The sequence below is a fragment of the Anas acuta genome, chromosome 6 (genome assembly GCF_963932015.1).
Source record: "Anas acuta chromosome 6, bAnaAcu1.1, whole genome shotgun sequence".
Lineage (NCBI taxonomy): Eukaryota > Metazoa > Chordata > Aves > Anseriformes > Anatidae > Anas > Anas acuta.
The window spans coordinates 21,650,979-21,674,616 of NC_088984.1; the positions used below are offsets into that span (position 1 = coordinate 21,650,979).

Genomic DNA, 23,638 nt, shown 5'->3' on the forward strand with positions numbered 1-23,638 from the left:
GTCTACTAATTAATTGTATGTCTTACCGGTGTTGGTCTTTTTCTTTTTTTTTTTTTTTTAACGTCAATCATCAGTTTTTATATTGTGTTTAAAATGAAAGAGGAGTGTGTTTTACTCGTTTTAACTGCTTTGCTCCTACAGAAAATCTATTATTAGCACCTTAAAGGGAAATGTTTCTAATTACTGGTCTTTTTTCTTATCTCCATTAGAGATTAACCATTCCAAGCAGTTGTCCCAGAAGTTTTGCAGAACTGATGCATCAGTGTTGGGAAGCTGATTCAAAGGTAGTTTAATTTGTGTCTAACATCATCCACTGCTTGTTTTGCTATGTATGTTAGCAAATCTTTCTTTGGAGGACAAGTCTGAGCTACAATAGTTGTTGCCATGTTGGTACACCCATTTCTTCACAAAAAAATTAGCTTGGGCTGTCTTTTATATATATATATATATATATATATATATATATATATAAAAGACAGCCCAAGCTAATATATATAATATATATATATATATATATATATATATATATATATATATATATATATATATTTGTACCTAAATGTTTCTCTTTTCCTTTTAGCTAAGAGTTCTTAATTTTGCTAAATTACCTAACTACTAAAGACAGGCATTGTAAATAGGGTGAGATGGCAAGAATGCCACCATTTTTTTATCAAGTGAAGAATTATTTTCTATTTTCTTTCAATAGTCAATTTTTCTTGGATATACATGAGCATTACATGTGCAATAACTATTTCAAGTTCCAGTTTTGATGTCTTTCTTGTGCTGGAAGTGTATAAAGAATAAGTTAATCCATGGAATATGGACAGGAACGGCAACAACTCTTCTAATTTAGTATTAAAAATTTCCTAGTCTTTTCCCTTAAGATTTTGAATTCAGTTTTATAATGATTATGCTGTAGTATTATAATAATAGAAGTACGGTAATATAATGCTTAACCTGCCCCTGTAAGAATAAACTAAAAGAGAAATTAAAGAGTATTTACTCAGTAAAAGCTTTTGTAGATCGTGACAATTACCTTCCTTAAATTGATTCTGCTACCATTCTGTTATGCATGAACTGGCTGGAAAGAACCTGGGTACATAACAGTTTTGTTACCAAATATTATCAGGTATTTCCTTTGCCTATGAAGGTAGTTAAGAGAGGGAAGGATAAGAAACTATGCTCTTTTTCTCAGGTCAAGGCAACAGGAAGAACTCTGTTCATTTAAACTCTGAAGAAAGTTAACTACTACTTCAGAACCAGCAAGATTTATACCAAAATAAATTACAGCACTTAGGTGCTCTAAAGCCAGAACATGTTATCACTGGAGAGTAGTCATAGGAAAGCAGTGCAAGAAAGGAGATTTCCCTTTTTTTTTTTTTTTTTTTTTTTTGCCTTGAAGCAAGGAGTTACTTTCCTATAGAATGGATCTGGAAGCCTGAGATCGATCAGCAACTTATTGTCCACATGAATGCCTATTTAAATGGTGTTCCCTTAATATCGCCCTCTTTCTCCTCTCCACAGAGGGGAGAAGAAAAAATGCTTTGAATCTTTGCATCTGTTAAGGGGACTGTTTAAGTTCTAAGTCAGTAATTAGTGAAGAGCCCTTCCAAGTGGTAACTACATGTCTTACTAATAACTACCACCAAGCATCAGCTTCCCTACCAAAGGCCGCAGACTGAACTGCACATACTAGACCAGCTCACTCTTTCGATCACTCCAGCCAGATATGTGAGACTCCAGAATGCTGTTGCTGTATTTCCAGGAGAGGGAGGGATCTGCACATTGTAAAACAGGGATGCCTGAGCAGTTAACCTGGGTTTGGCCTGAGTTTCTGAGGGTGTTGTTCCCAGATCTCTCTGATGTGTGTAAAGAGTAAATGTCGGGTTAGCTGATTTTTTTCTGACAGTCTGCTCTTTGCTACATTTTTCACTCAGCTTCTCTTTTGATAAGCAATTATAAATGCTTCATTCACATGAATGAAATGGAGTAATCTCTGGTCACATTTTGGGCATGTGACTGACATACTCAGTCACATGTTGGGTAAGGATCACTACTTACAGCTCTCAAAATGCCTTGATAAAAAGGCTGTGTGGCCTGCTTGAGCCAAAAGATGGAGCACACTCCTCTGAAATACTGCACTGTGCAACTTTCCCTTTGGCCAGGATTGGCTTCAGAAAAATGGATAGTAGATACGTGAACAAGTAACTGAAGATCAAGCAAGGGTGAGTTCAAGGATGTCAACTGCTCAAAAGCAATTGCTTGTGTACATACATCTAGCCCACAGAAAGCCTCAGGTATCTATAGGTGACTTACCCCTGAGAAAAGGGGGATGTGCATTTACTGTGGGCATAAGGAGGTACACCTGGACCGTTGCTGCAAAGCAGCCGGAGTATCAGATACTGCTCACGCCATAAATCCCTCATGGGAAAGAACACAGTTATTAACTGTGCTTTGAATTTATTAGAATTTGTTCATGCCTGGAAGAAGATGTCCATAGTACACTGCTACAGGTGACGTGTGTTGGTAGTCTTCATTCAGTTTAAACCATGCTAGTTAAACAGTCCTGTATGGGTTCAAAGCTTTTTACTAAAATGCTAATTACTAATTACTTTAAGTCAGTAGTAATTAAAGAACAGTCTCTGTGGTAACAAGTATCTTAACTACCCAAATATTAAAATCCCTACCAAACAAGCTACTTTTGCTAGGGTATTAGAAAATTGTACAAATAAGGTTGCTTATAACTAATGCCTTCGTTTACTAGGGATTCCTGCTTTGGAAACACAGGTGACTGCATCTTTCTTTTTGATTTCATCTGTTCCTTCCGTTTATCCCCACTTTAACATCAAAGATGATTATAAATTATTGAATATTTTAATGGAACTCAAATCTGTGAATAGAGAAGCAGAAAGAAAGAAAAGCCATATGTATTAAGTATCTTGGTTTTATGCAGACCTGTTTAGTAAGAAATACTGAGTGGAAGGCAATAGTGAAAACGTTAGCCAGAATTATTTCTAAAGGGGAATACATTAAAAATTTTGGCATGAGACATCATAGATATGAAGGGAAACAATTTTCAAAGGCAACTCATGCCTTGATATTTTGAGAGTCTCATGTAAGGAACCACTTAAGATGCCTGACTTTCTAGGAAGTGCCAAGCAGCCACCCACTGAAAATAAGATTGTTTTTTAAAGAAAGCTTCTCAGCTTGGATTCCCAACAATCACTTCTCGCCAGTTTTACCCAAGTTATCAGTCTGTACCTAGACTGCTTTATTAAATTTTTCATTTGTTTCATTTGGGGGAAGAAACCAACAAAAACACGAAGTAATGTAGGTTTGTGTCTTCCTGTCAGCTGCACCTCCAGGGAAAGCTGTAACCAATGTATCTGGCATCTGTAAAGCTGGCAGGATAGCTGGTGGCTGTTGATGGAAATTACACAGGCCAACGAGCTTTGTCAGTACTATGTGACCGTGCACTTGTTCCAGCTGTAGTTGAGCAACACAACAGCCCCTTTGCCTGTAAATATTTGCTGCATACCAGCTTGGTTCTGCTCTGCGTAGGACCCAAAGAGTGCATGTTGCTGCTCTTCCCAAATCAGTCCATCAGTGCTTTGAGCTGCCCTTAGTAAAAGCGCTGTTCTCTGTCATTGTTATCTCAACTCCAATTATTCTAGGCAGGCCTGATGGCAGTGTTGACTGTGCTTACTTGGAGTGAGCTCTGCCCAATACTTTCTTCCTAGTATAATCCTGAGAACAAGCAAGCAACGCACACAGAATCATTTTGTAAAGGACACCTAAGAAAGCCATAAAATCTTGTAATTTATGTAACAAAGCGATATTTGCTCTTCATCTGCCCCTGAAAATAGAATTAGTTTAGTAAAGGTACATTACACACCAGCTAGTCAGTCAGACAGTATATAGCAGCAGCAGTTCCCCAGGGCTTCTGTGGGGACTGGGCATTGCATGGTGACCTGAAAGCTGTCTCCAATTCGCCTCCTACAAGAAAATGCTGGTGAGGGAAAACCGTCAAAATAACAACAGGTCATTCATCAAACCATGTGCCACAGTCTTCTGTCTGACAGCTTCTTCAGCATTTGGGAGGAATCCCCTCGACACTTTGCACCCACTCAGGTGGTTACAAGAGATGGAACTGTAGCAACAGGAAGGGCACGAGGGCTGTCTGAGTGTCCTTCTTCTCCAAAATTGCACCAGGCCCGTCCAACCATGTTGGCACTAGTCATAAATGTTGTGCCCATTACCCCCTGGTGCTGCATGCTCCCTGACCAGGGAGAGTCGTGCCCCTGCAGGATGCATTCAGTGGGTCTGCTCACCATGGTGAGTCCAGCAGCATCGTGCATGCAGGGGGGCTGCTGCTGCCTCCCCCAGCCTCTCTGTAAGTGCAGCTCCACAGGCAGGGGTCCCCGCTGGGCTTCCGCACTGGGAGCATATTGCTCCCATGCCACATGATGGGAGGCTCCCGTGGCTTGAGGCACCCAGGTTGCTGCTCCACAGACGATGGGCTGGAGGCTAGGTTGCGCAAGAGCAAATGACTGGGGCAGGTGCTGCAAAGAAAGGCTGCGTAGCTCACCCAACTGCCCATTTGCCTAAAATCATGGAGATGGACCAAAAAACGACAGACAAAGCCTCCAGTTGCAGCCAAATAGTGCAGCATTACAATATAAGAGAGCTTGTCTTTTTTTTTTTGTTATGCATTTGACACTTTTTCATGCTGTTTGACATTTAAAATAAAGAAATTGTCTTTCTTTTATAATGTGGAAATCACTTGGATCTTCCTGGGAGAGACACCTCAGCATTGTTCCTAATTGTTTTTGTGCTCCCAAATTAAAATGCACGTTTTAATTGCGGCATCTGTAATTTTAGCAGAAATGGTATAATTACAGGCGAGATACAGAGAGAATGCGCATCATCCCCTTATTATGTATCTACATTTTGTTTCAACCTTTTGTCTCAACCTTGTCTGGGGTCTGTCAAACAGACTAACAGAGTCAGTGCTCCTTGAAGAAACACATTTAACTGTGGCTTTTTCAGTTATTATCCTAGTTAGTAGCTTTTTTTTCGGGACTAAGGGGAAAGAGGAAAATCCAGAGAAGCTGCAACTGCTCTCTGTATGTGGCAAGGTGGTTGTGCAGTCAGCAGGGTGGGCGCTGGGTGCAGAGCCTGGCGACAGAAAGTTCAGTGAATGAGCCCAGCACAGGACCAGCTGAGGCACTGTTAGTGTAAGCTCTGCTGGCATCCAAAGCATTGCTGTGTAGCCCAGATCTTCACTTCTTCCCCGCCTACCCATGGGTTAGCTAAGTGAGAGGGTTTTCTGGAAAGTGTCCTTCCCTGCAAGTCGCAGCCAGGAACCCATTTGTGATGGGCAGCTAAATAGCTTGTTCACGCATTAAAGAGTTTGGGTTAGTCCCTGTAAAAGGTCGTCTGTCTAATGACCAGTTGCTAATGGGTCCAGCCTTCTCTTTCAGGAAGTATTTTCCTTCTTAGCTTGAAAACTTTCTTTTTATTCTAAAATCTTTATAGCTATTAAACAAAATCAGTACTAATAACGTTTTTATTGATACCACAAAGAGTACCGAAAGGTTTTACTGGTGGATACAAGAGAGTAAGCAGAGGCTTGAGTCCTGCTGGCTTATGTGACTTTTTCCAAACTGACCATTTCTTCAACTTGAAGAACAATAGCAAAATCAAACAAAAATTACAACTTTACAGTCCTCATGTAGGTGTGGTATCAGAAAGCAGTATCCCAATTTCTGTTGCTTGCCATCTGTCACTTTGAAATTTGAAATTGAAGAAATTTTGTGAATGGTTTTACATGGTAACATAAATGCTGACTTTTCTTTTGTCCTCAGAAAAGGCCATCTTTCAAGCAGATCATTTCAATTCTGGAGTCCATGTCAAATGACAGCAACCTTCCAGACCAGTGCAACTCATTCCTGCATAACAAGGCAGAGTGGAGGTAAGTTTCCTGCCTTCCAAGATGGAATGATGTGGTTTTCTGAGTCCGTACTCTTTGCAGATGGACATCAGACTCTGATGAGGTATCAGTAGAAAAATATCTGCTTTGTGCTTTAGATATTTTTAGAATGTAATTTACCTTGTTGTTTTTCAGGAATGCAGAGAATGCTGTGAAACTTGTATTGGGAGCCAATACACTTAGCTGAACACTATGTTTATTACATTGGTTTAGGTATCATGTTATTTATGGTTTTGTGATTCACGTGTTAAAACCAGCTGCGTGTTCTCAGTGAACAGTGTGAGGGCCAAGCAACTCAGGTATAAGTACTGTTTGATGCAGTTCTCACAGAAAGCAGATAGGCATATCTTTATATTAAAAAATGATAGAAGACATAAAAGAATAAATTTTCAAATCAAATTTCCATTTGTCTTCACTTCCGATTTGCCATTTTGTGCATTCTTTCGCTTGTATTGACTTTGTATCCATGAGTTAAACATATGCCCGGGCTAGGCCTGCTTTTGCAAATTGCTTGAGCATATGGTTTTACCTATTGCTGATTGCAATTTATATCCATAAATGATTCTAAATAGAGATGAGATTTGAGAAAATGGTATTACAGGACCCAGTTTTACAGTAAAAGCGTCAGCCTATTTCTCATACGTGCCAAAACTTCAAAAAATGTCCCCAATGCATATTTGTCAGTTGGAAAGCCTGCAGCTTCACAGTACATCCCTGTGTTTGGAAAAGCAAACTGAAAACAGATCTGCATAGGCAGAAGATTTTTACCAGGCGACCGCGCTGCGGTCTATATTAAGAAGCTTGGCCTCTCTCCAGGTGAGCTGGGAGCTGAAGCTTCCCTGAAGGCCGGAGCAGGGGGCGGCCGGAGGAAAGGGACAGAAAGGAAACGAGCCTCGCAACAAAACCCGAATCCCAAATTCCCCTCGCGGCCTTCCCAGTAAAATCAAGACGCGCACTTTTAATTGCGAGGAGTGGAAAAAGTGAGCTGGAGCCGGGACGCTTCCCCGGTCACATGGCGGCGGTATAAATAGCCGCCGGGCGCTGGGACGGATCCTGCCCGGGCCGAGCCGCACTCGGCAGCGGCCCCCGCACCGCCGGCACCGGCGGCGGCAGCGCGACACCTGCTGGCGGCCGCCCGGCCTGCGCCTGCGGCCCGCTGCGCCCCCGGGGCCCGGCCCCTTGTGCCCTGGTACTCGGCCCCTTGCACCTCGGAGCCTGGCCCGCAGCCCCCGGGCCCCTGCCCGCAGCCCCCGGGCCCCTGCCCGCAGCCCCCGGGCCCCTGCCCGCAGCCCCAGCCCGCCGCCGCCGCTTCGTCCCCAGGTGGGGCGGTGTCGGTGCTTCCTCTAGCCTTCAGCCAGCCCTCGCTTGGCTCTCAGTGGTTTCAGCCGTGGCGTGGTTTTTGCTGCACACTGCTTGCACTTCCCCCCCCCTCCCCCCGTATTTCACGGCTTGGCACCTAGCATGTAAAAGCTTGTTTCTTGGCCACCGTCTGCAGGCTTCAGGCATCATACTGCGTTTTCAGTTGTACGGAGATGCAAAAAATCTCCCAGTGAGGGGTTTCTTAGACAAGTGTTGTATTCCATGGGTTTTCTGTTATTTTCCCTTTTAAAATTTGCACAGATAAGGAAAATCCATTTTTTTGCTATTTATTACTATTCCTATTTGTGCTGTTTTGGAGGCTAACCTCTTCATTCTGCAAAAGCAGACAGTAAAATCAAACTTGCCGAAGTGGGTTTGTGGAAAGAAATATTTGTTTTAGTGATGAACGAGTACTCAAATTCCTTTGGCAAAAGTGAGTATCTACTGAAATCTCACCGATATAGCAGATTAAAAACCCATGCTAGCTGACATTAGGTAAACTTCTATTTTTTCATGAAGTTGATTTATTTTTTCTAGCATGAGCAAAGTAGCCCAAGTATTGAGACATCTTACAAAAACTATTTTGATGCATCTAAGTTGTTACAAAAGGTATGGCTGACAAGTCATGGAATAACTTCTTTACCATGGAAGGTTGTTAAAGGTAAACTTGGCACATTTTTGCCACTTGCCGAGGCGACTGGCTCCGGGGCAGACGCGTTCTGCAGCGGAGCAAGGGATCAGACAGGCAGGGCTAATTTTTGCAGCACCGAGCCCACTCGTGGGAGCTGCCAGGACCCGGCAGCCCTCGTGAGGGAGGTGAAGGAGGCGAGAAGGAGGCGTGGGCGGAGCCAGCAGCGCCTCCTCTCTGGCCATTCAAAAGCTGCCCCTAGGGAGTGCGAGTGAGCAGGAGCGCAGTGACCAGGACTGGCAAACAGGGCGTGGCGTGGCAGGGTGGGGCGCAGCAGTTAGGGCGTGGCGCGACAGTTAGGGCGTGGCAGGGCGGGGCGCAGCAGTTAGGGCGTGGTGCAGCAGTTAGGGCGTGGCAGGGCGGGGCGCAGCAGTTAGGGCAAGCAGAGAGGGCAGAGCGCTCCCCCCTGCCCATACGAACACCTCCTCTAACGGCGGTCTAGCGCTAGCTCAGCTGCAATGGTGTACACCAGGCACAGCGCTCTCCAGGAAGTCTGTGCACACCCAGACCGACTGCCCGCTCAAAACTGCGGCAGTTCAGGTCTCCGGGTGCAGGGCTACGACTTGGTTGCCATCACGGAAACGTGGTGGGACCACTCTCATGACTGGAGTGCTGCAATGTCTGGCTATAGGCTCTTCAGAAGGGACAGGCAGCATAGAAGGGGTGGTGGTGTGGCTCTATATCAGAGAGAGTTTTGATGTTGTGGAACTTGAGGCTGGGAATGATAAGGGTGAGTCCCTATGGGTTAGGATCAGCGGGAAGGCCAACAAGGCAAGCATCCTGGTGAGGGTCTGTTATAGACCGCCGAACCAGGATGAGGAGACTGATGAGGAGTCCTACGGGCAGCTGATGAAGTTGCGAAATCGTCAGCACTTGTTCTTGTGGGGGACTTCAACTTCCCAGATATATCCTGGAAGCACAACACAGCCCAGAGAAAGCAGTCTAGGAGGTTTCTGGAGAACGTGGAAGACAGCTTCCTGACACAGCTGGTCAGTGAGCCTACCAGGGGAGGTGCCCCGCTAGACCTTCTCTTCACAAACAGAGAAGGACTGGTGGGAGATGTGGTGGTTGGAAACTGTCTTGGGCAGAGTGACCATGAAATGGTAGAGTTCTCCATTCTTGGAGAAGCCAGGAAGGAGACCAGTAAAACCACTGTATTGGACTTCCGGAGGGCTGACTTTGAACTGTTCAGGACACTGGTTGGTAGAATCCCTTGGGAGGCGGTTCTGAAGGGCAGAGGAGTCCAGGAAGGCTGGGGGCTCTTCAAGAAGGAAATCTTAATGGCACAGGAGCAGTCTGTCCCCACGTGCCCAAAGACGAGCCGGCAGGGAAGAAGACCGGCCTGGCTGAACAGAGAATTGTGGCTTGAGGTTAGGAGAAAAAAGAGGGTTTACAATTTTTCGGAGAAGAGGGCGGGCCACTCGGGAGGACTATAAGGATGTTGCAAGGGAGTGCAGGGACAGAATTAGAAAGGCCAAAGCTCATCTAGAGCTCAGTCTGGCTACTGCTGTCAAAGACAACAAAAAATGTTTTTACAAATACATCAATGCTAAATGGAGGTCTAAGGAGAATCTCCAGCCTTTACTGGATGCGAGGGGGAACTTAGTTACAAAAGATGAGGGAAAGGTGGAGGTGCTCAGTGCCTTCTTTCCACTCAGTCTTTCTTTAGTGGCAAAACCAGTTGCTGTCTGGATAGCCAGTACCCTGAACTGGTGGGAGGGGATGGGGAGCAGAATGTGGCCCTCACTATACATGAGGAAATGGTTGGTGACCTGCTACGGCACTTGGATGTATGCAAGTCGATGGGGCCAGATGGGATCCACCCGAGGGTACTGAGAGAACTGGCAGAGGAGCTGGCCAAGCCACCTACCATCACTTATCAACAGTCCTGGCTATCAGGGGAGGTCCCAGTCGACTGGCAGCTAGCAAATGTGATGCCCATCTACAAGAAGGGCTGGAGGGTAGACCCGGGGAACTATAGGCCTGTCAGTTTGACCTCAGTGTCAAAAAAAAAAAAAAAAAAAGCAAGGTTCTTTTTGTATATAGTAGCACAAAAAATGCATATCCAATGCTGAGTAGACAGTCTCTTCCATGTTCTCTAACTGGCTGGCATGAAAACAGAATGCATTGAATCCATCCACAACTGGCAGAGGTGATGGGTCAAAATGTCATATATCTTACCTTTAACGTTGTCTTATTAGCAGCATTTACTGATATTGATGTTTATAGTAACAATGTGTTTTAATGTGCCTGTTCTATTTTTTCCTTAAAATATCCAGTATCTTATTTCCTAACCCTTACCCTTAACATCTTTATTATTAATCAAAAAGGGGCACTGCCTTACAACTAAGTTGCGCAGATTTGCCTTATGTTTATGTTCATATTCTGTAATCTCTTTAGAGCTCTTTCTCAAGTCGCTTTTATTATGGTAGGAAAAAATGACTATTGAAGTAATGATGTTCCAATTCAGTGAGAGATCACATTTGTCTGCATTTAGTCATATATACTAACTGCATTTTTCCTTCCATCCTCGCCCTACAAATGACTGTTCTAATGATTAAAGCAGTCTGTGATACTTACATAGTGTATCAGTAGCAATTCAAGACATACAAACAAATACCATTGTTTTTAATCTGTGAGTGTTTATCATTATAGTTTCTAGCAATAGAATACACATTATTCAGTGTCACAGAATGAGATTATTCTAGATAGCAAGCAAGCTCGAACTGCAGAGCTACAGACGTGAACAAATACATGTGCCCTACAATGTATAATGTTTCAAGCTGCTTCATTTATGAAGACTCATTAACTGGGCAATGTACGGTAGCTTTCTCTTTAATTACACAGTTTTATTATCCAGTGGAATTATTTTTCAGAATGCAACTGTTTTTGCAGACTGACCTTTTATTATAAGAGAAGTTTCTGTCTAATGAAGAGAGGTAATTACAGCACAAAATAGACTTTTGACATATAGAAAGCTATTGTTACCAGGCCATTGCTAGTAGGGATTGTTATTTAAAAGAGAACCTTAATTTACATATTTTAAAAATTATAGAGTTGCATATAAGTAGAAGTGATGTGGAGAGACCAACTAAGGAAAGCAGTGTGCAGCTATCCTCGAATTGTTGTGTAGTTCCCACAGCAGTTTGCATAGTTCATGTTGCACTGGGCAGGAGGGTTTGATGACATGGAAATGAATGTTGGGAGAGGAGTCCCTTTTTGACCTTCTGTTCAATGCTTTTCAGTTTTGTTCCTTTAAAGAGTCACAAGATTTAGTCAGAGTTCTACCAAATGTATGCATCTGTACATCTGTCAAACATTGTTTGCAATATGTTCTAGACATTTTAAAACAAAAGTTGAATTTGTTGTTTATTAAGATGTGTGACTATTTTCTACCTAGCACAAAGATCAGCCTTGACCTTTGCATGCCTAAACATGACTGAGATTTTTTCTTGAAATCTGAAGCATAATAATTGCAAAGGACATTTGTTCTGACCACCACACTGAACAGCTCACTCAGCATGATTTAAGTGGGATAAATGCCCTTGCCCCAGGCGGCTGATTTTTGCAGTAGAATTAAGTGTGGTGGTAGAGTTTGCAGTAGTTTGCTAGTTATTCCCACTCTTGAATCTTTTCACTGCACTGCTGTGTGACAGAGATGTCTTACTGAAGTAGGACATATGTAAGATTTTGGTTATTTACATTCTTTTAAATAAATTTAAATAGGCATTTTGGGTATATGCTTTCCCACATTAAGAACCTGAACTCTTTTAGATTGCTAGTGGAAAACAGCTAAATAATTCCATGATAGAACAGGGTATTTACAGGAAAAATACACACATTTTTTCCCCAAATAGAAATGATAACTACTGTGTCAATAGTAGTTTTATTTTCTTTCTGTAAACATCAGAAGGAACAGACTTTTTGCAGTGTGTTTACAAAGAGAAAATGTTGAGAAAGTTTGAACAGATGTAGTTGACACTGCTTAGTCTCAATAGCTATCTTAAGAGCTCTCTTCAGGATCTGTCTCTTTAGGAGCTCTCTCTATAGGAGCAAAATGAAAACAGTGTGATGAATTATTCTCATAATGTGAATGGGAAATAGTTGAAGTAACAGTCAGGATACAGGTGGCAGGCAGCGTGCAGTCTACCAAACAAGTCACAAAAGCTTTTTGCTAATAACTTCCATGCAAATAAAGTCTGTGATACAAACTGGAAGATTTTCTTTGGTTATTACACAAGCAAAATGTAGCTGAATTTACTGAGGGAGTTATTTTTCTCTATGTTGTAGTACACACCCGTGCCTTTGTAGTGCAAAGCTTTTGTTAAACTCTTTCCCAGGAGCAGTTCAGTTCATTTGTTTAAAAGATACTGTTCATTGGAAAGAATGTCAAAGGAAATCACTTCTTTATGGGACAAAATATGTGAAGTGTAACCCAAGAGAGAACAGGCTCCCCAGGGAAGTGGTCACTGCACCGAGCCTGTCTGAATTTAAGAAGAGATTGGACTGTGCACTTAGTCACATGGTCTGAACTTTTGGGTAGACCTGTGCGGTGTCAAGAGTTGGACTTGATGATCCTTAAGGGTCCCGTCCAACTCAGGATATTCTATGATTCTATGATTCTATATCTAAGGTCCTTAGAGCACAGCCTTTGCTTCCTGTCTGCCTTGTTTTTCACACCTCTGCATGTATGGTGAAAAGCAGAAAAAAAGTAAATCAAATCCTTTTATTAATTGTTCCTAACTTGAGAAGCTCATAAACATTTTCAGGTCTGGGTCATATCATACTTTATATTGTTCCTCATGTGTGTGTACTCTTATATCTTAACCTAGAGAAACAGAAAAGTTAGCGGCAAAAATACTGAAATAGTGTTTAGGTGTATGATGAACATGAGTCCAAATAAATTTTATGGCCACATTATAAACCCAGGCAAACTGTCTTCTCTAGACTACTTGGATTGTATTGCTAATGGTTGTCCCATTATTACTACTTAATGCAGATTCTTTAGGGATAATATATTTCACAATGTTTGGGTAAGAAAATGCCATTTTAGTTTTTTGAATTGTGTTATTAGATGGCATTCCTACCCCCTTTTAAATTTTATTTTCTTCAGTTGAAGGTATTGTGGTTATTCTAAAGTATAAACATTGTCAGTTGTTCTTAAAGCTCTGAAAGGCTTTGCATTTGGTAATTAAATGAACTGCCTGAGTTAGTATTATACTTTTTAGTCTTTCACATTTAATTAACATTCAGGTGGGAATTATGAACAATTTATATCTGTCAGGAAAAGACAAGACATAACAAATTGTCTCCGTGCAGATGTGAAATTGAAGCAACCTTAGAGAGACTAAAGAAACTGGAGCGTGATCTGAGCTTTAAAGAGCAGGAACTAAAGGAACGGGAGCGACGTTTGAAGATGTGGGAGCAGAAGTTAACTGAACAGTCCAATACTCCTGTAAGTAGACAATAATTCAACCTTTCATCTTACTTCAGAAAGCATTTGGAACTTTGTCTATGCAAATCTCAGGACACACCTTGGAAATAGTGCCCCCATTTTCTTTATTTGTTGCATTGAACCAATTAAAGTCTTATAACATCACTGCAAATAACTATATATATCTATATATATATATATTTAATGATCTAATACATTAGATATCAGATACTTTCTGTAGTTTATTTTGTTCCATGGGTCCTTGAGTAGTTTCCCATTGATTTAATTACACTTCTTAGCTTTAAAAGTTGATTGCATTCAATAAAGTCATTTTGAACTAGAAAGCTGTTGACTTTAAATGGATGCAGGATTGGTCTTAGGAGTAAAATTTGTTTCTTAGAGAAGAAAACTTGAGAAACCTATCTAGATCTTTATAGTCTCTCCTTTTGCTATGAGAAGAGGCAAATTTCCATGCCATGAAAAGCAGGTCAACATTTGAGGTGTTAATTTAGGGCTTTGTTCATAATTACAGTTAATGTACTTGTACTGGCCATTTGTTAGCTATTAGAACCACTGCATTTCTATTAATAAATTGAACAAAAAACTTATTTGGGTTATCACAAATTTCTTATTGAAGTATGATATTCATGATGACAGATTGGCAGAAAGAGCACTACAGGGTTAGTGCCTGACTACACATACTATGACAGAATTGTTAAGAAAAATACCACAATTACCCACTTGTCTTTAAAGTACTAGCCAAAACAAATACGAAATTGAGTTTGCAGTAGCATATGATTTACTTCTCCACAATTTTATCCTACTTATAACATTGATTCTAGCCAGAGCCATTTACATACAACTTATTTTTAAGGCATGGCTTATTCCTGTTTTTTGAATGAAGTTGCATTCATGTTCCAGCTGTGACCATGTAATGAAATGATGAAGAGTAAATGTTTTCATATGTGCAGATACTATGTGTTCCTAGTAGATATCTGTATGTCTGCTTTAATGCTTGCATACTTCTAGTAACTGAGCTGTAGACCATCGTCTGTCTTGCACACAGCATGAGACACGGCCTTAACGAGCAAAGCTTTTCACGAGCAAGACCCTAGGGTGTTTTTTTATGCTGTATTTGCCTATGACTTCTACTTTTCACTTGTAGCTGGTATTGCTGAATAAAGCATTGTGTTAAGGCCTATTTCACTAAGCATGAACCGTCTTTCTGCATAACATTAACACAACTCTCCTATTGCATTTAAGTGCAATTTCCTATAACAGAAAAAGACAGGTTTGTTTTTCTTTTCCGTAGATCTTTAATGAACTGTTACACGAAACAGCTTTAAGAAATTAAAAAAAAAAAAAAAAAAAAGCCCTTTTCTTGGAAAAATTTGACTTTGGTGAAAATTGGCTTGTTCTAGTAGGATTTGTTTCTTCAGAACAAATGAAGTTCTACAAGGCACTGGTTACAAATACAACTCTCTTAAATTCATAGCTGTAAATCCTTTGGAAAATATCCCTGGGCATTCTCCTTGCAAGTTGTAATCCTTGGAGTCAGGTGTCTCCCTCCATCCATCCCTTGGTTCAGGGTATGTCTGCTCAGTAATGCCAAGCCATATGATTGCAGCAGGGAGGTGCACTGCTTGATTTTAAGCTACCCTGGCTGTAACAACAGTAGTAAAGACATGGAAATCTGGAGCTAGTAACAGCTTAGGGTGCCCACTAAGCTTATACCTGGTTCTTAGCCAACACTAGGCCCATTTGTGTCTCAGATGGTACTGTCATCCCTGCTGTACATTCTGCAGTCACTTCTTTGTTTTGCTCTGAAGCAAAGGGCAGAGGCCAGCAGATACTGTTGAAGTGGTGTGCAGGAGGAGAAACTCAAACCACGTGAAAGGAGAACAGGGAAGCTGTCCCTGCCACTTGATTCTCCAGTGTTTTAGAGTTGGTATAGAAGTTTCATCCTGCCATCCCACATGGTAGGTGGCTCTCAGTAGCAGGCTACTCCTACTCTAAAGAATAAAACATAGCTTTACACACATCAACATGAGAGAGGGATGAGACCATTCCTCAGAAACGTTTCTGTGACAGTGTTTGTCCCTGCTTTTGTTTTGACTCTGTTTCTGCTGTGTCTTATGTGTCAGACACCTTTGAGTCTGATCCCTGAAATTCCCTCTGTGCAGATGTCCAAGAGCCTCTTGCGCAAGGGAATCTGGAGCCTTGTGGAGGAGTAAAATATAGCCACAGCTGTAGTGACATGGGAGACTTCTTTTGAAAGAAGACCTGACTTTAAGAAGGGAGGGTATGTAGCTAAGCCAAATCTTATATTTAGAGAAAGACAATAAGCAAGACATGAATATAAATACTAAATACTCACTTGTGGTGCCACGCACCTGCAATTGATAATTTAAGAACAGTGACTTGTATAGAGATTGGGGATCCCAGTCATCTGTAAAAGTCTCCTTGAGATGGTCACTATATGTAATGTGATACCAAAGGCAGGTCTTGGCACAAATAAATCCTAAACTTTCCATATAACAAAAGGTGGCAAAATGTGGAGGAAGAGAGGCATTAAGCTAGAAAAATGAGCCACAACTGTGGCCCATTTACAGCTTACCCCATTGCCGAGCGTTGCACAAACACTGTCTGAGAAATGTGTTTTAGAGGAAAGCTGTTTCACAGCTTTATTGATTTTTGTAGAGGGTTCTTCCCATGTGTCAAGGGATGCAGTTTCATGGATATAAAGTTACTAAAACTTCAGTAGCAGATGAAAGAACTGCCTGGCACTAAATCATGTGTGGTGGGCATCTCATTTCTGTGGCTAGTTCTTGTTTTTTAAGTGACCCTTCCCTATATTAGTAGGAGCCTTTGGTGTTCTTGATCTGAGTAATGTTTTGGTGATTGTGTGGTCATTTTTTCCTGTACAGCCAGGTGTCTGGAGCCTTAGTTGGAGATTCTTCCATCACATAGACAGCCATAGGAAACAAAAAGAATATTTAGTGTTCCGTATCTCTCCAACATTTTAATTTACTTTCATTTCTTAAACACTGACCACTAACTTTTGTCACCACAACACAAACAGAAAGCCTACATACATAGGGAAAACCTGTGAGGACAAAAGACAGATATTCTCCTTTTTTAACAGCTTGTTAATGTAAGTGGTTTTGCAAAGAAATGGGCACTCTTTGAGCAGCGTGGCCATGAAGCCTCCAATATGACAGATGATGGCATCACCATAATCTCCCATGTAACCTGTTGTGATCAACTGTTGTCAACACTTCAGTCAGTTTTCTAATTAGGTTAAGAAAGATGTGGAAAAAAACATGGGCAGGTAGTTTTTCAAACAGCTTTGGAGAGAAAGACCATTTGAGTTGTTCATACACTGCTCCTTTGCTCTTGATTTAGTAGGCAGCTTAATTTGGGATTGAACACCTGAGTTTTTACTCCCTGTGAAGAGTAGGCAAGCATGTCACCGAGGTTACTCACTTGGTCACTCTGAAGAGGTGTTAATCACTATTTAGCTGGAAAGGGCATGTTTGATTTGTGGAAAACACTGTAATAACAGACTGGGAGAGGAAAACACCATTATCTTTAGGTGAAGATTGAATCAGTAGAGATTTAATATCTCGTACAACCAAATGGGGAAGATCTATTGATTTTGTTGAAAAAAACTAGTGAAAAAAAAAAAAGCCAACCAACCTGAAGAAGCTGACCAGCTGACCAAACAGCCCCCTCTTCCCATTCCTGTTCCTCCCTGGGACAGCTTCCAGAAGCAATGTGCTGGCATGGGCTGGAGGCCGGTTCCTGTCTCCTTTGAGTTGGTGAGAGGCTTGTTTCTGACTGCGGCCATAGCAGGGTGACCCCTTCTTCTCCTTTTGACCATATACTCAGAAAGAATCTTTGCACAAGTGATAATACTGCTGCTGTTATTTCTGATATTTGGAGGGCTGCTACTTCTGCACCAAACTTTGGGAGCTTGTTTGGGTTCTCTAATCTTAACATGATTTATTCTTCAATCCTGAAAGGTTCAATTAAGCAACTCACTCACACTTGTGTTGTACCTGCATTGTCCCAGGAGCCAGTCTACCTGGCTAGGAAACATCATAATCTGTTTGATGCTATACAAAATGAAGGATTGAAGAGTTTGAACCTCCTTTTATCATGAAAGCTCTGCTACCTGTGGTTCTTGCCATGTGATTCAGTGATTTTGCATTTTCATTTAAGAACAATGACCACAGAATTAAGCTGTCTGTTTGAATGAATTCTTGATCTCCATATTGAGATTCACTAATCGTTATGCTTTCTGTTTATTGCCAACTAATCTGGTGGTGTCTTTTTCCTTGATTTTTTAAAATTGGTTCTAACTTTCACTTTTGCTCTGTCCTTTCCTCCTTTAAATAGTTTTTCTTACCTCTTGCTGCAAGAATGTCTGAGGAGTCTTACTTTGAATCTAAAACAGAGGAGTCAAACAGTGCAGAGATGTCATGTCAGATCACAGCAACAAGTAACGGGGAGGTAGCTGGCATGAACCAAAGTCTGAAGGCCTTGATGATGACGGGCTTTGGGGATATCTTCTCTCTGAACCAAGCAGGATCTGTCCTGCGTTCTGGAATGCAGATAAACATGCAAGCCAAAAAGAATTCTTCTAAAACCACCTCTATGAGAAAAGGAAAGAAAATCAACATGGCTTTGGGTTTCAGTGAATTCGACTGGTCAGATGACGATGGTGATGATGATGATTATTTTGATGACACAGATGATAGCAGCGAATGAAATCAGTTATAGAATTAAATTGAAATCGGTTTTAGCAAAGCAAACCAATAAAGTTATAGAACAAGAATCCTGTCAGTTTGGTCTGTTCAAATCCTGTAAAAGAAAAAGAGATGTTTTCCTGGCTGAGCATGTTTGTGTGTAGAAAGACATGTTGTTTTTGTTTAGATTGTGTTGACTTATTTCTGCTTTGATGAAATTTGGAATTAAACTTTCCAAAGTAATTGAGATTACTATTAAGAACCATGATTATATCTATAATTCTTGATGCCTGATTACAGAAACTATGGCTTGATAAACTTAAGATCTGAAAACATTGGGGGAAACTTCAATGCCTTTAATGCCATTAATGTACTTCAAATTTTTCTTTTGTGTTTTTTGTCATTTTCCTTACCCCTTTAATTGTCAATCACATGAATATATTTGTACTTCCAGATTTGCTATTCTCTACAATCCAATCTTTCTTGCTGTTGCAGTGAAGGGGTTTGCTGTGTTTCTAATTTAAAGCCTTTTTCAAGGCGGTTTTGTGAAAAGTCACAAATACATTTTTTGGGAGAAGGGAGGCTTGGTTGAGAGAAATAGAGGGGTTAGTTAAATATACAGGTTGAAAACTGAATAGCAGCAGAATCTAGATAATCCCTATTAGTTGATGATTTGTATAAATGTTCTTTTTTTCCCTCGCGTGTGTGTGCATGTGTATATAATTCACTCTAGCAAAGCGAATTGCAATCAGACCTCTGCATCTATTATCAGATATTGTGATCTAGAAGCTAATTTTCAGTTATGTTGATGTAAATCCAGGAAGCCTCATTAACTTTGATGGACTTATTCTTGTACCTGAGAGTAAAAATGGGTGTTAGCAAATTTTGATTCTGTTGCACCTCTTAAGCCCTGTGTGCTAGCTATCCTTGTGAAAGGACAAAGAGAAGTCACAATGACATTTCAGCTTGGGCCCTGCTACTGTGGCTTATGTGAAATTCTCAGTGATGGCAGTAATGTGAGGAATATTTACGAAGCTCTGAGTATCTATTTTTTGTAGCTAAATCACTTTTAAAGTATTGACACTGCTGTTATGACTTACCGTAAAACTCAGTGTGTAACAATCTGCTACAATAATTGCCTGCCAGGCACTTGTGTTGAGAGCAGTGAGTACGTTTCTCCTGATGACCCCTTCAACAGTGATGCAGGAGGAGGGAGGGAAACCAGCACAAACACAAATGCAGGTTAGAAAGGAAGCTGATGTAAAATATTTGCCCAAAGAAGAAGGGCAGCATTTCAAAAGAAAAATGTTACTGTCTAGTTCAGCTGTAGTGGGGATAAGTCGTCAAAATCCCATTCTCAATTACTGGAGGGGTTTCTTTTATGAAAACTTCTGTTTTTGAGTGGCTTCTTTAATTATAGGCTTGTCTGTTACACAGCTCTAACCTACGTATTATGGTGAGTGTTTTTGTAGATAGCTTAGAGAAAAATAGATACATTAGATAACAGCAGGCCTGAAATCATTACATGTTCAGGCAACAAAAGAGAAAGTTCTTTGAAGGAGTTTTCCCAGAGTGACGAGTGGGCACCTCTTCGGGATGTGAGAGGATTGTTTTATTCTTCAGCATCAGCACTGGTCTGGTAGCCTGTGAGGCGGTGAGCACTTCAGTCCAAGCTCTCCTGCTCTGCTCGGTTTTCACAGGACAAGTCCTTCCCAAATGCTCAGTTTCAGTAGGATATAATTCCTCATTTCACCTTCTTCCTAATAGTTGCAAACCCATTGGCTTGAAGTTAACCCTCGTGGATCAGGAAGCTTCTGTCACGATAGAATCATAATTTAAATGATGTAATAAGCTTACTGTGTATCCCAGGGGGAAACATGCTCCTTCAGCACAGATAGGGATGGCATTTTAGGTCCATCAAAGCAACCTGACTGTAGAGAGAACAAGGGACATTGAAAGGCAAAAAATGGAAATATAAGCAAATAGGCTATTTCCAGTGCAGATTTGTACTATTTTTGTAAGTCTATGTCTGCTAACACCCACTTGCCACATTGCACACAGGAGAATTTGATTTATTTCTGTAATCTAATAGGTGCACTTAAGACCTTATGATGTGTCATTGTGCATAGATCACTGTACCACATATGCAGTGTAGTGTTGTACAAGTTTAACTGAAAATGAAATTTGGTTCAATACATTTAGTGTTCAAAACTATATCTGTATCTAGCACTGATGTTTTGCACTTTTTAGCATCTGACACTCTCAGAGCACTTTATACACATTTATATTTGTGTGGGTTTCTAATTGAATTTTTAAATCCACTCCTTAATCTTTACAGAATTAAAAATAGTCCTTAAGTAGTATGGCTTTCTTAGTTATAAAATGACAAGATTTAAGTCTCTTTACAAATTTTTGTGCTTATTACCCTCGTGTGTAACTTATTTCAGCAAAATATTGTCAGAATTTGGTAGCATCCTCATAGGAATTTCTACTATTTACTTAGTTCCAGTTCTTTTGTGAGGAAAAAAAAAAAATTACTCTTCCCCATCCTTTCACCATATGTTATTTTTCAAAGCAAATAAAGCTATATTAAGGAAAAAAATAAACTCATAAAACTTGCTTGTGCGTTCAGAGCAGCAAAGGTCTCTGAATTGTAGAGAAAGTTAAGGATAACATGACGCATACATACTGTTGGTGTGGTTCCCTCATGACAGTGTTATACTTAGGATATTGGCTCTGCTTATAAGAAAAGAATGGTATTGATTGCATTTTTACTTTCCTGTGATGGCTTTCATAACAGGTGTCTGCAGTTTACAAGCCAAAAATCATATGTGAGAATCAGCTGTGTTTTTCCTGCTCCTGTTATGCTCCTAGCTAGCTACAGATTTTGGAAGTGTCTCTGTAGGGCCTGTATGTTGGTTGGAGGAGATCAAAATATTTCGTCTTCCACACCTGATTTTGCTCTGCAGTACAGCCTGGTCTATCTTCTGCCGATGTCAGCACCACAACAGTCCACTGCCACATGGTACCTTCCCATGCCTCATAGGCCTCTCAGCACAGTTGTCCCCACTGGGCATTTTGGGATCCCAGATTTCTCTACCTTCCCTAGTGCTCTGCAGGTATCTGCAGTAAAGTAGTATTGCTGTAGTTGTCAGAGAGGGAATGCAAGAATTGGGCCTGAACTTCTCATTTTTACCAAGCTGTTGTACTGCCAGCATTGACTTGGATGTGTGGCCCAAGAGAAGAATGGTGAGGACTGTCCTTTGGCTCGCTTAAAGATGCAGGGTGAGCTGGGACCAAGACAGGATGTCCTAACTCCCAACTTTTCCTTCAGCACTGGGGGAAAAAAAAAAGGGGGAGTAATTAACGGGGTGGAACTCTTGATCTGTTTGTTCTTGTGACCATCACACCAGTAATTCCTTGGAGTAGCAAGTGTTCTGAGGTACGGTGTGTAGGTGTGCTGCATCCTCAGGCTGGTCGGATGCCTGGCTTGGAGTTTGTCCCCTCTAGATTTGAAGGGCTTTTGGTATATGAGGTCTGGAGTAGCTCCTTGTCGCACAGTCGTGTTCTTGACTTGTCATTTGTTTATTGTTTGAGCGGTTTTGTTAGGTGTTGACTCCCTCTCCTTCTAGGTCTTAAAGCGGTTATTCTGAGTTAAATATATGTTGCAATAATGATTCATATTGCTATCAACAGTAGTGAGTCGGTAGTATGCATACAGCTATTCAGTATCCAGCAGAGTTACTGTGTGTCTTTAGTACTGTAGTTCCTTTTTCTGTAATCAGGCAGCTTTTACAGGTTTTTAATACGACCTCTAACTTGACAGAGGTTTTAACTACAGTCCTATGTAGAATGTTCAGGTAGAAAGATAAGTTCATTTAGTAATTTTCACAGCCCTTAAAATGCACTGGTAGGAATCTGGAGGAGAATCCTTTCCCTTTTCCCCCAGACTTCCAACTTAGTGTACACTGTAAAATCTGCACAGAGATTTCTGATGTGTGAAAATTAAATTTTAAAACTCTAGAACCAACAACCTTCTTTAAACATTTTATATTGTGTGCTAAAATATTCATAATGCCTTTCAAAGTCAGATATAGTCCACTGCATTTCTTGCTTTTGCACTACTGAAAAAGTTTTGTACTGAATAATTGAAATTGATGCTACTTACACTTCAAGTGTGAACAGGTGAAATTTGAATAGAAAATATTTTCACAGTGTTAATTTTTTTCTCCCTTCTGAAAAAACAATGATGAGCGCAATGCCTGTGCCAAAACTCTTGTGCTGTAAACTGAATATATAATTTGTGTGGAACATGCGATGTTACACTTCTGTGTGGTAAAACCTTGCAGCGTCAGTTACTCTCTTTATTGCACTTGACATATGATGTCTTGTTTTATTCACACTGTGGATTTGATTTTCCAGTGTAAAAACAAAGCAAACAACCAAAAAGAAACCATGCAATGTATTCAATTTCCTCAATTGGTGTCATAAACTTTCTTTTGATGTGAACTTTTTTCTTTGCTTCTCTTTGTTCCAAACTTCTATTTTGCAATAAACATTTTGACAGTAAATTTTATGCATCTGTGTCCCTGTGTAAAATGCTGATGTTTCAAGAGGTTCCTTGTTGTCTGCTGGTTTAAGTCATTTTTTATCTTACTTGGTGTGTGACATTTCTATTTCTTTTTTTTTTTTTTTCCTGAATTTTGAAATAATACAGAACATATTCTGCCTCTGGTTATATTTCAACATGGGAAAACCTGAAAAAATTCATTGTGCAACCAAAAATACAATAATGGACTTCTGCAGTAAATGATTTAATCTCATACAAGTCATTCTACCAGGCTCCTCATGCAGCACCAGCCCGTTTGACTATTAAATACCCACAAAAGGCACACCCCACTGCCTTCATAAGGATCTTTGTGGTGACCACTTGACCTCCTTCGTGCTCAGGTGTTACCCCAGCATTACTTCTGCCCCACAGACTCCTGCACAGGCTGCGGGTAACTGTGGGCCTAGGGTATGCCTGACTAGCAGTAGGTTGAGAAGATTGTCTTTACTACACCATTTTTTCAGTCAAAAAGTCAGGAAGGTCTCGTTTTATCTAGCAAGCACATCTTCCCACCTGCCACTTCTCCGTGATGCCTTTGGTGCTGTCCACTTTGGGGAGGCAGTGGGCAAAGGGATGGGTGTGAGGGCCTGGTAGGTCCTTCTCACAGAGGCGTTTTCAACTGGTCTCATGGATGGTTTGTGCCCAACAAGGTTTGGCTGTGATGGAGGTGGTGGAGCAGGAGGAAGAGGGTCTGAGGAGTCCTCAAGTCAGGCTGGGCATCAAGAAGTTGTGGTTACGGAGGCAAAGTTGAGGGGCGTCGGGCAGCCAAAAGCACTTCAATGGGAGTTTCACATGGATACTACAA

The 23,638-nt window shown here is 41.0% G+C and overlaps 1 protein-coding gene across 5 annotated transcripts in view; it reads left to right on the forward strand.

Annotated features, from left to right (window-relative positions):
* The window catches only part of MAP3K20 (mitogen-activated protein kinase kinase kinase 20), a 92,599-nt gene that overhangs the window by 47,854 nt on the left and 21,107 nt on the right, over positions 1–23,638 (forward strand). For 4 of the 5 annotated variants that reach the window (XM_068685694.1, XM_068685697.1, XM_068685698.1 and 1 more), the window contains exons 9-11: positions 210–284; positions 5,868–5,974; positions 13,359–13,494. In XM_068685694.1, the coding sequence (XP_068541795.1) occupies positions 210–284; positions 5,868–5,974; positions 13,359–13,494 (318 nt within the window). Of the gene's footprint in view, positions 1–209; positions 285–5,867; positions 5,975–13,358; positions 13,495–17,874; positions 22,801–23,638 lie in introns of those variants that run through there. The other variant, XM_068685699.1, reaches the window with a different exon arrangement.